Source organism: Octopus sinensis, linkage group LG19 (genome assembly GCF_006345805.1).
Source record: "Octopus sinensis linkage group LG19, ASM634580v1, whole genome shotgun sequence".
In the NCBI taxonomy this organism is placed as follows: domain Eukaryota; kingdom Metazoa; phylum Mollusca; class Cephalopoda; order Octopoda; family Octopodidae; genus Octopus; species Octopus sinensis.
The window spans coordinates 31,296,743-31,313,425 of NC_043015.1; the positions used below are offsets into that span (position 1 = coordinate 31,296,743).

Sequence of the window (16,683 nt, forward strand, 5' to 3'; positions counted from 1 at the left end):
GATGTGGCTTGGGGGGGGGGGGTTAGGGTGTTGGGCTCATGATTATATGATTTCTTGGATCAGGCAGTGTGGTCGTCTCCTTAAGCAAAGAGGCACTTTGTTTCATGTTGCTCCAATCTACTTGGCTGAAGATGAGTATCAGCCCCTGTGCTGGTCCACCCTACTCTCTTCTCAGCTGTCACATCCTGGATATCCCCCTGGATCCAGAGAGGGAATGCCAAGAGGGTGCCTATGTCTGTTAGTGGTTACATATTCAGTTATCTAAAACATGATACAATGCAAATGACAATGATGCTTTATACTGTCTAAAAGATACGTCCGACCCATGGCAAATGAAAATAACTGGCTTTAAAATATTGTTATTTTACAGCTTAGAGAATGAAGGGTAGTGTCTGTGACCCTTCTCTGATCCTTCAAGCGAGATGGCAGTTATCCTTAACCCTTTAGTGTTCGCATTATTCTACCAAAATTAATACTTTTTCATCCACATTGTTTTGAACTAATCATGCATTATCTTGTAGCTGTGAGATTTTGATGAGGTAGCTGTTAATTTTAAAAACGATATTGTAGGGTTGGTGTGAGAGACCAGATATGGCCAGTTTGAACATAAAACAGGCAGAATACCTTTGGCCGGATACGGCCAGTTTAAATGCTAAAGGATTAAATCAAAGTCAGCCTGAATGCTTGCAGCAGTGTGGACTCTGCTAAAGCCCATACCATGTGGTTGTGTTAAGCCTTGTGACTGATTAAACACACCACCCAAAAACAAGAAGAGTCTCAGTGATGGGCCCCTGCACAGGTTTCATCTGTCAAATTTTACTTACAAGTCAATCTTGAAGCTAATAAGTGACATTTGCTTAAAATTGTTGCACTGACAAAATTTGTTGAGGGCGAATTTTCTACAGCCAGATGTCCTTCCTGTCACCAACTCTCACTTGTTTCTATGCAAGGGGCAATATTTGCCCACGATGAGACACGACTTCACAGAAGATTGGATATGAAGGAACTGCTTGTATGACGGTGACACTTGCTTACGACTATCACATGATGACATGGCAAAAAGACAGTAACACACACACAAATGATGGGCTTCTCTTCAGTTTCGGTTTACCAAATTCACTCACAAGGCTTTGGTTGGCCCAGAGCTATAGTAGAAGGCACTTACCTGAGATGCTACACATTGGGATTAAACCCCAAACCATATAAATGGTAAGAAAATTTCTTACCACAAGCCATAGCCATACCTTTCACAGCCACACCTACACCTGTATACACACACACACATCTTTTTTTTTTATTGTACATTTGTTAGGAATTCTCTCAATCCAAATGTTCAGTATGCACAACTGATACATGCAACAACTGGGAAGCCTGCCAATCTTTCTTGTGTCATCTTTTTTTTTATAGCCAACCACATCACCCTATGGACTAGGTGTATTTTATAGTATCACTTTCACTAGAGATTTTGTTTGTCGGGACTAAAGACCTGTACTTTACATTCATAATTTACAGAATAACGTAAATATTGATTTCAAATTTTGTAACAAGACCAGCAATTTCAGGGGAGGGAGTAAGTTAATTATATCGACCCCAGTGATCAACTGGTACTTATTTTATCAACCCCAAAAGGATGAAAAGCAAGGTCGACCTCGGCAGAATTTGAACCCTTGACATAAAGATAGACAAAATGCTGCTAAACATTTTGCCCAACATGCTAACAATTCTGCCAGCTCGCTGTCTTGCATAATATTGTAAAAGAAAAGAGCATTAACTCTTCTTAAGCCAACTCTCTTTTTGTGCAGTTTCAGTTTAGAGTTTTAGCTACTTTGATTAATTTTCACCTTTAATATTCTTAAGAAGCTCGTGAATATCACAGACTCTGAATTCCTCTGTACATAAGAGCTCTCTCTTATGGTGCATCGTGTATCACTTTTAAGCTATAATTAAAAGGTCTATTTTGATAGTCAAATTTTTTTCTCTTTTTTTTTTCTGTTTCAGGAAGCTGCCAAATTTATGCACCACTGCAAACGAAGCAAGCTAATTACCAGTGATTTTGATATGGCTTTGAAGATCAAGAACTTGGAAGTAAGTTATTGACTATTTCCCTTTGAGAAAGCAGAACACTATTGTAATTCACTCTTATTTAATACATGACCAAGTCAGTAAGTTATCAGATGATTAAACAATAAGTCAGAGGTTCATAACGTATCAACAGCAGAGCATCGTTTTTAACTGGCGATCATGACTTTTTCACACTAATTCAGTTTTATGGTCTCAGATGAAGTCATTTGCCAAACAAGTACAACTCTGAAATAATTTTAGCATAGAGAGAGGAACTGCAGGCAGCACTTGAAAATGGTTTACTGTATGCTAACCAGAACTTTAGGGGATTTACCAAATCATTTTACAAACACATTTTATATGCATATTTCCTTTTTATACAAATATGTTGTTTTGTTTATGTGTGTGTGTTTTTATTTTTCTCAAAATGAATTGAATTGGAATTTTCTCTTGTAGCCATTGTATGGTTTCCAATCAAAAGACCTGATACCATTTCGGTACACCAGTGGTGGAGGACGTGAGCTACATTTCTATGATGAAAAAGAACTAGATCTTAATGAGATAATCAGCAGTCAATTTCCAAAAATTCCATTAGATGTATCGTTAAAAAGTAAGCAAAAATTCAACGTTTCCTTATTTTTAATCTTTTGCGTGTTGGTTTTTATGCTATTTTAAAAATTTAAATAAGTTTGTAACATCTTCATCATTTAATGTCCGTTTTCCATGCCGGCATGGGTTGGACAGTTTGACAGAAGCTGGCCAGCTGAGGAGCTTCCCAGGCTCCATGTCTGTTTTGGTATGGCTTCTACAGCTGGATGCTCTTCCTAACACCATCTACTTTACATTGTGTACCGGGTACTTTTACACAGCACTGGCACCAGCACCCACAAACCTGCAAGATTAGGATGGCTTGGCTGAAGAGAGATCTAGGGGACATGCTTGTATGCAAAGACAACCATGACTTTACTTGCCTTCCTATGCACAGCAAACTGCCAGAAGATTTGGTTTCTTGTCATCCCCTCTATCTCACTAAGGAACCCTAGCCTGACACAAACTCAAAACTGTATCATCAAAACAAATTCTCTAATTCCAGCCATAGAAAACCATGCCAAATCAAACTGAAGCCTGGCACAGCCTGCCAGTGTGCCAGCTCAGTCAAACCATCCAACCCATGCCAGCATGGACAATAGACATTAAATGATGATGATGATCATGAGGGTAATCCCAATGTAAATGAGAGCCAGACACTTCTATCTCATTTGTCAGCCTTGTTACAGTGATTTGCCAACTAAACTGGAACAAACCAAAGTTTTTCTTATAAATATTTTAATTTTTTAATGGTTTCGTTATTTGGACTGTGGCCATGCTGGGATATTGCCTTAAAAATTTTTTTTTAATTAATTATATTCACTCCAGCTCTTAATTGTTATCTGGTACTTAGTGGTATAAATGAGTGTATTATACTAATATACATACGCACACTCCTCCTCATCATCTCTAACGTCCACCTTCCATGCTGGCATGGGTTGGATGGTTTGACAAGAGTAGAAGCCTGCACCATCCTCCTGTGTCTGTTTTGGCATAGTTTTCCTTCCTAACTCCAACCACCCAGCAGAGTGGACTAATGCAATACGTATTCATACACACATTTCTGTACAGTTTTCATCTACCAAGTTTCCTTCAGATGACATGTGACATCTACCCAACATATTACACTTAGTAAGATTGAACCCAGAACCACGTACTTATAAAGCCATTGTTTTAACCACACAGCCATCGTGACCTTTTTTCTGTTTTCTCTCAGCTCACTGGTTAAGTATTGAAGGAGTGCAGCCTTCCATTCCTGAGAACCCTCCCCCTGCATCTAAAGAACAACAACAAAAAGAAAGCTTCGACACTTCCATCAAAGCAGTCATTGACCGTTTACATAAACCGAAACCACACACTGACCTTGCCAAGGCACGGATGAAGCAGAAGTGTGCCAATACTGCCAAATTAAAGAATCTCATAATACACGAACTATCAGTGGTAAGTAACATCTCTTTACTCTTTTACTCTTTTACTTGTTTCAGTCATCTGACCGCGGCCATGCTGGAGCACCGCCTTTTAATCGAGCAACTCGACCCTGGGACTTATTCTTTTTGTAAGCCCAGTACTTATTCTATCGGTGTCTTTTGCCAAACCGCTAAGTAACGGGGACATAAACACACCAGCATCGGTTGTCCAGCAATGCTAGGGGGACAAACACAGACACACAAACACATACACACACACATATATATACACGCACGCATATGTACATATATACGACGGGCTTCTTTCAGTTTCCGTCTACCAAATCCACTCACAAGGCTTTGGTCGGCCCGAGGCTATAGTAGAAGACACTTGCCCAAGGTGCCACGCAGTGGGACTGAACTCGGAACCATGTGGTTGGTAAACAAGCTACTTACCACGCAGCCACTCTTGCGCCTCTCTCTCTCTTTCCAATCCTTTTCTCACCATCATTTCCCCTTGCTTTCTCTCCCTCAATTCATATCCTGTCAGAGTTACGCAGGCCTTTGCTTACACAGTTTCCATAACTACAAATTTAGATCATGAAGTGTTGCAAGTCCCTTCAATATAATTAGGTAGTTTAATTAAGATGGCATGCTGACAGACTCATTAGCACACCGGAATAAAATGCATGACAGTATTTCTTCTGACTTTACATTCTGAGTTCAAATGCACCCAGGGTCGACCTTGCCTTTCGTAATTTTGAGGTTGATAAAATAAGTACCAGTTGAACATTAGGGGTCGATGTCATCAACTTACCACTTCCCCTGAAATTGCTGGCTTTATGCAAAAATTTGAAATCAATATAATTAGGTAGCTCGTTGTACAAAGTTGAAATCCTTCAATGAGATCTTTGAACTTTGAATCTCACAGAGTCAATCACTGGTGACCAAGACCATTGGTGATGTATTGTGCTTGAGAGGACCCATCAAGCCAAGTGCACCCATGCTGGTGGCACATAAAGAGCATCTTTTGAACGTTGGGCTTCACAGAGGCAAAGTGGCTGAGTTCCTTTCGAGCATTGGGCCTGATGTCTTCAGCAGGGCTCTACACCACCTCACCACCACCACTACCAGTGATAAGCATTTCATTCTCATAGATAAAGATTTGCTATATTTCTCACAATCTGTTTTTTACTCAGAATGTTCATAAATAAATATATATGAAAGCATGTGGCTTAGTGGTTAGAGTATTCAACTCACAATCTTAAGGTTGTGAGTTCAATTCCCAGCAGCGTGTTGTGTCCTCGAACAAATCACTTTATTTCATGGTGCTCCAGGCTACCCAGCTAGCAAAAATAAGCAGGACCTGTAATTCAAAGGGGCCAGCCTTATCACTTTCAGTGTCATGCTGAATCTTCCTGAGAACTACAGTAAGTGTACGCATGTCTACGGAATACTCAGCCACTTCCACATTAATTTCACGAGCAGGCTGTTCCATTAATCGGATCAACTGGAACCCTCATCATTATAACCGATGGAGTACCAGTTAATATATGGGGCTTGTTTCTGTGTAGTTTCTTATTTCTTTATTGCCCACAAGGAACTAAACATAGAGGGGACAAACAAGGACAGACAAAGGGATTAAGTTGATTACAACGAACCCAGTGCATAACTGGTACTTAATTTATCGACCCCGAAAGGATGAAAGGCAAAGTCGACCTCAGCAGATGATTTACCATTTCTGCAGTGCTCTGCTTCTCTTGGTACTCAACGTACATGCTTATTTTGTTTAATGGTTAATCCAGCACTAGTGCTACCTCTTACTTTAACATGGTAATGAAAGGTTTGAGGAAGAAAGGAGTAATGTGGTTAGTGTTGAATGAAAAAGGCATTTAAAAGTTTTTAATTTTTTAAATTTTTATTTACTTTCTGGGTCTGGAGAAAGGAGTAGTACCTAAGGCCTTGACAGGTTCTCTAAGACTAATGAAATTGATATCATTAACATTATGCTTAAACTGTTGCAAGTCAGCACTTTCAGGGAAGACAAGTTCCATAAGACCAATGTTCTGATTGAAAGAACTGGGTTGGTAATGAAAGGGTAAGAGTGTCGTGATAATGATGATGATAAACATGCAAGTTTGACACCAGCCTCTACAGTGTAGTTGGAAAAGACATTTAAAGTGAGTGCATTGTGTGTGTAGAAAGAGAGAGAGAGAAAGGGAGAAGTGTCGCAGTAATGATTTTTTACCATTTAAGTTGCCCATCATGTCTTCATCTTCCTTACAGGAACAACAATTATATTATAAAGAAATTACAGAAGCTTGCGTTGGAGCTGATGAACCACGACGTCAGGTTAGATGATCTTTTCTTTTTTATTTGTTTTATATTCTTTTATTCTTTTACTTGTTTCAGTCATTTGACTGCGGCCATGCTGGAGCACCACCTTTTAGTTGAACAAATCAACCCCAGGACTTATTCTTTGTAAGCTTAGTACCTTATTCTATCAGTCTCTTTTGCTGAACCGCTAAGTTACAGGGATGTAAACACACCAACATCATATACATGGTCATATACATCATATACATGGTCGGCCCGAGGCTATAGTAGAAGCCGTGTGTGTGTGTAGTATAATGTTCATCTATTGTTGTCAGCAATAACCTGAACATCACAGGGGAGAAGAAGACGAGGCATTGTGCTTCTGGCTGTGGTCAATTAGGCCAATATGTGCTTCGAAGGTTCTGCCACAGATTGGGCCCCGGTGGGCTGCTAGGAATGAAGGCAAGGAGCTGGCTCTGGACTTGCACAGCTCATGTTTTCTTTGTGCTCCTCCGATCCTATTGTGTTTGTAAGAAATGGCACATCTGTTGGTAGAATGCACTCGTGCCAGTGCTGTGTAGATGCAGTGATACGGGAAAGGCACCCATGCTGGTGACATGTGAAAGGCACTTGTGCCGGTGATATGTGAGAGGCACCCGTGCCAGTGACACATGAGAGGTAACCATGCTGGTGACACGTGTGAGGCACCTGTGTTGGTGACCCGTGAGAGGCACCTGTGCTGGTGACATGTGAGAGGCACCTGTGCTAGTGACACGTGAGAGGCACCTGTGCTGGTGACACGTGAGAGGCACCTGTACTGATGACCCGTGAGAGGCACCTCTGCTATTGACACGTGAGAGGCACCTGTGCTGGTGTCACGTGAGAGGCACCTGTGCTGGTGACCCGTGAGAGGCACCTGTGCTGGTGACATGTGAGAGGCACCTGTACTGATGACACGTGTGAGGCACCTGTGCTGGTGACCCGTGAGAGGCACCTGTGCTGGTGACATGTGAGAGGCACCTGTGCTGGTGTCACGTGAGAGGCACCTGTGCTGGTGACACGTGAGAGGTAACCGTGCCGGTGACACGTGAGAGGCACCTGTGCTGATAACACGTGAGAGCTACCTGTGCTGGTGACACATGAGAGGCACTTATGCCAGTGACACAAAAGGCACCCATGCTTGTGACACATGAGAGACATCTGTTATACTCTGTAAAGTGGTTGGCATTAGGAAGAACATTCAGTTATAGAAACCAAGCCAAAACAACTGGAACCTGGTACAGCTCTTTGGTTACCATCTCCAGCCAAACTGTCCTACCTATGCCAACAGGAAACTGCACCAGGCTCCAGTCTGATCTGGCAGTGTTTCTACAGCTGGATGCCCTTCCTAATGCCAACCACTCCATGAGTGTAGTGGATGCTTTTTACATGCCAAGAGGGGCTGGCAACTGCTACGATCGGTTGGTGCTTTTTACGTGCCACCGGCACGGAGGCCAGTCGAGGCAGCGCTGGCAGTGGCCACATTCGGATTGTTCTTTTACGTGCCACTGGCACTGGTATCACAACTACAATTTCCATTGATTTTTTTGATCGATTTCGATATATATATATATATATATATACACTCACACACAATGGACTTTCATCTGGTACATTCTATTTGTAGGGTTTACTGTGTTATTTACTTTGCTGATTGTTTTTCTCTTGTTGATACCTTTTTTTTTCTTTTTGGCAGCAAGCCTTACAGAGTTTAGTGTCCGACCCTGGATTACACCAAATGCTACCTCGGTTTAGTACTTTCATATCCGAAGGTGTCAAGATCAATGTTGTTCAGAACAACTTAGCTTTGCTGATTTACCTGATGAGAATGGTGAAGTCATTGATTGACAATCCAAACTTGTATCTAGAAAAATATGTAAGTATTCCTTTCATTCTGTATGTGTACTCTTTTACATGTTTCAGTCATTTGACTGCGGCCATGCTGGAGCACCGCCTTTAGTCAAGCAAATCGACCCCGGGACTTATTCTTTTGTAAGCCCAGTACTTATTCTATCAGTCTCTTTTCGCCGAACCACTAAGTGACGGGGACGTAAACACACCAGCATCGGTTGTCAAGCAATGATAGGGGGACAAACACAGACACACAAACATATACACATACATACATATATATATATATATATACACATATATACGACGGCCTTCTTTCAGTTTCCGTCTACCAAATCCACTCACAAGGCATTGGTCGGCCCGGGGCTATAGCAGAAGACACTTGCCCAAGATGCCACGCAGTGGGACTGAACCCGGAGCCATGTGGTTGGTTAGCAAGCTACTTACCACACAGCCACTCCTGTGCCTATCTTTTATTTTATTTTTTAACTTCTTTCAGTCAATGGACTGTGATCATACTGGGGTACCACCTTGAAATGTTTTAGCTGAACAGATCAACCCCAATACTTATTTTTTTAAAATTTTGCTACTTGTTCTATCAGTCTCTTTTACCAAACTGCTAAGTTATGGTGATGTAAGCAAACCAAAACTAGATGTCAAATGGTGAGGAGGTACGAATACACATACACACATATACACACACACACACACATACACACACACATATACACACACACATATACACACACACATATACACACACACATATACACACACACACATACACACACATACACACACACATATACACACACACACATACACACACACACATACACACACACATACACAAACACACATACACACATATACACACACACACATACACACACACACACATATACACACACACACATACACAAACACATATACACACACACATACACACACATATTTATTGGGCTTCTATACAGTTTCCATCTCCCAAATTCACTCACAATTCATTGGTTTACCCAGGGCTATCATAGAAGACACTTTTCCCAAGATGTCATGTAGTAGTACTGAATATGAAACCACATGGTTACAAAGCAAGCTCCTTCACCATTCAGGCATGCTGTTTTTTTTTTTTTTTTTTTCTTTTACTTGTTTCAGTCATTTGACTGCGGCCATGCTGGAGCACCGCCTTTAGTCGAGCAAATCGACCCCGGGACTTATTCTTTGTAAGCCCAGTACTTATTCTATCGGTCTCTTTTTGCCGAACCGCTAAGTGACAGGGACGTAAACACACCAACATCGGTTGTCAGGTAATGTTGGTGGGGAACAAACACAGACACACAAACACACACACATACATATATATATATACATATATACGACAGGCTTCTTTCAGTTTCTGTCTACCAAATCCACTCACAAGGCATTGGTCGTCCCGGGGCTATATCAGATGACACTTGCCCAAGATGCCATGCAGTGGGACTGAACCATGTGGTTGGTTAGCAAGCTACTTACCACACAGCCACTCCTGCTGTTTATGTGCAGTTCAGTCTATCAGCTCATGGGTGTTGAGTTTAAAGACTGGCTTCCGTGCCGGTGGCACGTAAAAAGCACCCACTACACTCTTGGAGTGGTTGGCGTTCGGAAGGGCATCCAGCTGTAGAAACACTGCCAGATCAGACTGGTGCCTGGTGCAGCCTCTTGGCTTCCCAGATCCCCGGTTGAAAACCGTCCAACCCAATGGACGTTAAACGATGATGATGATGATTTGTGAACCCCTTTTATTACAATATTTTTCTGGTGGACCCCTCCATGGCCATTCAATGTTTAAAAACTAGTTTTATAGAGACTTCCTTCCAAATTCATATTTTTGTTTTACATGCATCGACTTGTGAATATTGAACTACATAACACATTAGAGAAAGAAACTCAGCTGTTTCTTGCCATAAATGCATCTACCCAAAAAATCTTATATGGACCCCTTAGAAGTCCCTTGTTGAGAATCACTGATCTAGAAGAGGCAATGCCCATGGTATTCAAAGACCCTCCGAGACTGGTGAGACCAATACAGTTAATGTTCCTCCTGAACCGTAGCAAGTCAATGGATACTGGAAAAACATGGAGATATCACAGTTCACCTATTGCGGTTTATTATTTAAGCTTATGTCGATTTCTCCGTGGTGTTGTTTTGCATTTGTAATAAAATAAATATATACAAATTATAAAAATAATTTTAAAAATATATCAAGTACAGTACTGTTTTTACTTTGGATTTTAACCTATTGCAGAGGGTTTTGGAACATAATACCCGCAATAGTCGAGGGATTACTGTTCTTACTTCAGCCTTTCACTCCCTACAGAGTATAGGCCATCAACAAACAATAACTCTGAGCACCTTTTCAAACTCCACCCATCTAACACCCGTGGACATATTTACAAAGTAAGAAAACAGCACAGCTCCCATGACTTCAGGAAACATTTTTTCACGCTGAGAGTTGCTGAAGCATGGAACAAACTGCTGGCATCAGTTGTTAGTTGTCGGAGCACTGCATCCTTCAAAACTTCCATGCTTCCTGAGATTCGCCAACACTACACCTGATTTTCTCCCCTCCATACACACGCAAGCATGTATCTGACTCATACACTGTTCGCTTTCCAGACATTTCTACATTACTGCATATACTTTATATGCACTTTCTGACAAGTTGTGGTGCACCTGAGCACTGTATACAATAATTTCATTATTATTATTATTTTATAGTAACTCCTCTCTACCGTTCCTAACTCTGAGCTATCTTTCATTCTTCTCTCCACTTGGATCCCTGCTTTTTTTCATTTGGACTGCACTGCACTGCATCATATGTTTCCCCCAAGAGAAGGCCTTCTTCTCCCAGGTCTTGTTGGTTTTGAATTGTCTTTTTAGGTTGGGGAGTTGATCCCTTGCAAACTTATTTTGTACCTTTGGGAAGATGCGGTCCACATTAGTTTGACCTCTATCCTTTGACCCGTCCAGCATGGGAAGCCCTACCAACAGCTTATGCTCCACTAACATAGCTCTTGGGGGTCATCAAAGCACTCAAGCCACCACACTGCAATAAAGACTGGACCTCATTGCGATGTGGTGTGTAGAATGTTCTGGGGAAGGAATATAGGCTAGTGAAGGGACCTAGGTAGGAAGGAAATGCTTTATAAGTGGAATTATTTCATTGAACATATTTAACTTGCACACTTAAATATATTCAGTTCACTTATATCAGACAACATCAACTGATGAGTCTCTACATAGTGGCTCAAATTTCTAGAAATAGCAGTCGAATTTTCCTCGTCTGTGTACACTACTTCTGCACGAAAGTATTTAAGCCATGACAAGATGGTCATGGCTTAAATACTTTCAATCGTAGGTCCACTCTATTAAGGATGCCCTGGAGCCAAATATCAACATCTTCATCTTCTCCTAAGTGCAGATATGGCTATGTAAAGCCTTGTGAGCGGATTTGGCAGATGGAAATTGAAAGAAACCCATCATATGTGTGTGTGTGTGTGTGTGTCTTTGTCTGTGTTTCTCCTTCGCCCACCACTTGACAACTGGTGTTGGTGTGTTTACATCCCCATAACTTAGTAGTTCAGCAAAAGTGACAGAATAAGTACCAGGCTTTAAAAGAATAAGTACTTGGGTTGATTCATTCAACTAAAATTCTTCATAGCAATACCCCAGCATTTTCTATTGGTGTCTTTTTTCTACTTTATATAGATTATTTAGAAATACTATTTTGCCATTTTCATTTTTTTGTATTCCTTTTTTCCTTTTTCCTGCTAAATGAGCACTTGAGTTAGATTTTATTTTTGTATTTTGTTAAATATCTTTGAAATTGAACAATAGTGTCAAATGTCAAACCTAAAAGATAAGAAAGCTGATTTCTCTAAAAATGAAACTTAATGCCTCAAATCAAATTCAATGAGAAAAGTCTTCAGAAACTACAAAAAAAAAAAAACAAGTGAAAGAAGCAAAGAGAAAAAAAATCAGAGTTAATATTGTTTTCAAGATCTTTATTAAGTTCAAAACACACACCAAACATATGTAGTAACATTAGGCAAAGCTATGAAGAAAGCTTTACTACTTTGACTAAAAGATAAAATCTAAAATGTATTTCTTATAAACTTTATGACACAATCAAAAAACAGTAAGAGAATTTTAGTCAACTCACTATTAGAAATCAAATATTTTATCAACTGCAGTTTGAATCTTTAGGTAATAAGGGGTAGCTTGAAAAATTTTTAATCAAAGTTTTCTATATAATATGAAACTACCTGGTAAAATGGATCAAGTGATAAGAAGACTCCTGAAGAATTTGTGCCTAAGGTTAAAGATATCACGAAACACCGAGCAAATGTAATTCTCAGAGAGGTGAGCATTACATACAAACTTGACCACATGATTTACCACAGTACTATGGCTAGCCATAGTACTTTACCACATGATTTATCACAGTACTATGGCTAGCCATAGTACTTTACCACATGATTTACCATAGTACTATGGCTAGCCATAGTACTGTGGCCATTCTGAGGTTTGGGTCCATCATGTCAACCTCAGCACTATTTCATTCTTGGACTTCTTTTATCAAGATCTATTTGTCAAACTGCTAAGTTACAGGGCACAAAGTGACACAACATAACCAACAGTGGTTCTTATACCAGTGTAAGTATAAACATGGAACACACACACACGCACATATTAATGTTTGTTTTTACGTTCAGTTATAATAAAACCAGTTTTACATCAATCTTATGAGTTACTCTATACTTTTGCAGAGTACAAATTTTTTATTCTTATGCAAGAATGTTGTTGATAGTGACTTCAGAATTTCAATGGTGGCTTAACTGACTGAAACTTCAAAGTTACTGTCAACAACATTTTTGTTTGAGAATAAATATATACATATATAAGAGAGTATATATATGTATATGTGGAGGCGCAATGGCCCAGTGGTTAGGGCAGCGGACTCGCGGTTTTGATTCCCAGACCGGGCGTTGTGAGTGTTTATTGAGCGAAAACACCTAAAAGCTCCACGAGGCTCCGGCGGGGGGGGGGGGTGATCCCTGCTGTACTCTTTCACCACTGTTTCTCCCATTCTTTCTTCTGTTGGCCTGCTCGCTTAGCCAGCGGGGTGGCGTCATTCGAAGGTTAAAACAATGCGAACGCATTGTGACCAGCGATGTGTAACTACATCTGATGGACTGGTCGGTCACGTGATCACGTGATATATGTATGTATATATATATATATATATATATATACCGTACCGGTGGCATGTAAGAGGCACCATTCGAGCGGGATTGTTACCGGCATCGCCTTACTGGCACCTGAGCTGTTGGCACGTGTAAAAAGATTCGAGCGAGGTTGTTGCCAATAGCGCTTGACTGGCTCCCGTGCCGGTGGCATGTAAAAGCACCCACTACACTCTCGGAGTGGTTAGCATTAGGAAGGGCATCCAGCTGTAGAAACTCTGCCAGATCAAGACTGGAGCCTGGCGCAGCCATCTGGTTCGCCAGCCCTCAGTCAAATCGTCCAACGCATGCTAGCATAGAAAGCGGACGTTAAACGATGATGATGAGGATATTGTAGTTTGCTTGAAGCATTATGTATTGTTTGCAAAATATGATGTCTTGAATGGCACAACAATGCATGTATGTAGAGATAAGGATCTAAACATAATGACTTACATTAAGTCATCATAGCCAAAGTCCACTGACGAAATACTGAAAGGCAAGCAAGAAATGTATTTCCATTTAACAAATACTCATACCTCTACCAACAGTACTTGGCCTACCTGTATTGACGCGTATGTGAATGGATTCCTTGATAAGATGTAATATTTTGTGTTGAATAAACACTTTTGAAGAATAAATTCGATTATCTTCTGTTTATCCCTCAGAGTAGTGCTTTTCAAACTTTTTGCTGGACCGGAACCCCAGGGAAACATTCCACTGGCTCGGGGAACCCCTGTGCAATAATTTAATAGTCTTCTGCACACATATCTGCACAGGAGAATTAAAAACTACTGCCGATTTTAGCAGTTTTGTAACTTCTTGCGGATTCCCTGGACTGTACTGGTGGAACCCTAAGGTTCTGTGGAACCCTGGTTGAAAACCACTGCCTTAGAGCATTCAGATTACTTGGTCGAATGTAATGCTTATTCATTCACATTGATTTGAATTAATCATACATTATCTCATAGCTTTGAGATTTCAATGATGTGGTTGTTGATTTTTAAAATGACACTGGAGGTAAAAAGCCAGATCTGGCCAATTTGAACATAAAACAGAAAATTTGGGGCCAGACGTGGCCAGTTTAAATGCTAAAGGGTTATATCTGCTTTCCATGTCAGCATGAGTTGAGTGGGTCATCACAGTCCAAATCAGTTCTTGTTAGAAGTTTTACCACCTTAAATTGAAAGTCTTGACTGTACTAACCAGGTGATGGGCATAGAGTATGTTACCTATCAGACCTCCCATTTGTTACCTATCAGACCTCCCATTTGTTACCTATCAGACCTCTCATTTGTTACCTATCAGACCTCCCATTTGTTACCTATCAGACCTCCCATTTGTTACCTATCAGACCTCCCTTTGTTACCTATCAGACCTCCATTTGTTACCTATCAGACCTCCCATTTGTTACCTATCAGACCTCCCATTTGTTACCTATCAGACCTCCCATTTGTTACCTATCAGACCTCCCATTTGTTACCTATCAGACCTCCCATTTGTTACCTATCAGACCTCCCATTTGTTACCTATCAGACCTCCCATTTGTTACCTATCAGGCATCACATTTGTTACCTATCAGACCTCCCATTTGTTACCTATCAGACATCCCATTTGTTACCTATCAGACCTCCCATTTGTTACCTATCAGACCTCCCATTTGTTACCTATCAGACCTCCCATTTGTTACCTATCAGACCTCCCATTGTTACCTATCAGCCTCCCATTTGTTACCTATCAGACCTCCATTTGTTACCTATCAGACTCCCATTTGTTACCTATCAGACCTCCATTTGTTACCTATCAGACCTCCCATTTGTTACCTATCAGACCTCCCATTTGTTACCTATCAGACCTCCCATTTGTTACCTATCAGACCTCCCATTTGTTACCTATCAGACCTCCCATTTGTTACCTATCAGACCTCCCATTTGTTACCTATCAGGCATCACATTTGTACCTATCAGACTCCCATTTGTTACCTATCAGACCTCCCATTTGTTACCTATCAGACCTCCCATTTGTACCTATCAGGCATCACATTTGTTACCTATCAGACCTCCATTTGTTACCTATCAACCTCCCATTGTTACCTATCAGACCCCATTTGTTACCTATCAGACCTCCCATTTGTACCTATCAGACCTCCCTTTGTTACCTATCAGACCTCCCATTTGTTACCTATCAGGCATCACATTTGTTACCTATCAGACCTCCCATTTGTTACCTATCAGACCTCCCATTTGTTACCTATCAGACCTCCCATTTGTTACCTATCAGACCTCCCATTTGTTACCTATCAGGCATCACATTTGACCTAATATATGAAATACAGAGGGAACTTTATGCTGTCCCTCAACCTATTAGAAGTAACTGTAGTTTGATAAGCAGGACTACATCTCACGAGATTCATCAGAGGACTACATTTAACTTGTATCATCTATTTTTGACAGGGTGTCTCTAGCTGTGTGCACTTCCTAATGCCAATCACTTTGCAGGGGTTTCTTCATGTATATTATTGTGACACCAGCACTAGAGAGGTTATCATGTCTTCAACAAGACAAGAGTTGTCTTGAACTTACCTGCTGTCCATTTGTTTGCCAAACACATTAAGTTCACCTGGAATTGCTTTTATCATCATCATCATCATTTAATGTCTGTTTTGAATACTGCCACAGGTTGAACAGTTTGGCAGGAGGAGCTAGCCACCTGGAGAGCTGTCCAGGCTCCAATTATCTGTTGTGGCGTCGTTTCTATGGCTGGATGCCCTTCCTAATGCCTACCACTTCACAGAGTGTGCCGAGTGCTTTCTACATGCCACCAACATGGGTGCATCTACATAGCACCGGAACGAGTGCATTTCACGTGGCACCAGTGCAAGTGCATCTCATGTGACACTGACACAAGTGCATTTACGTGGCACTAGCACCTGCAAGACAGAGATCTCTCAGCTGGGAGAGGGAGTGGGGACATGGTCGTTCCACGTCGTGCATGGATGGCCATGATTTTACTTAGCTTGGCATGTCTTTTCAAGTACAGCAAATCACCACACAGGTCTTGGTCCCTTGTTATCTCCCCAGTGAGGCCCCAGTGTCTGAAGATCTTTTCTCACCACTTCATCCAATGTCTACCTGGGTTTATCCCTTCCACAGGTTTATTA

At 41.0% G+C, this 16,683-nt stretch overlaps 1 protein-coding gene across 2 annotated transcripts in view; it reads left to right on the forward strand.

The window, feature by feature from the left end:
- Positions 1-16,683, forward strand: part of LOC115222272 (transcription initiation factor TFIID subunit 6) — a 36,034-nt gene that overhangs the window by 2,551 nt on the left and 16,800 nt on the right. For both annotated transcript variants that reach the window (XM_029792440.2, XM_036511231.1), the window contains exons 3-7: positions 1,999-2,085; positions 2,518-2,671; positions 3,866-4,089; positions 6,342-6,407; positions 8,107-8,286. In XM_029792440.2, the coding sequence (XP_029648300.1) occupies positions 1,999-2,085; positions 2,518-2,671; positions 3,866-4,089; positions 6,342-6,407; positions 8,107-8,286 (711 nt within the window). The remainder of the gene's footprint in view (positions 1-1,998; positions 2,086-2,517; positions 2,672-3,865; positions 4,090-6,341; positions 6,408-8,106; positions 8,287-16,683) is intronic.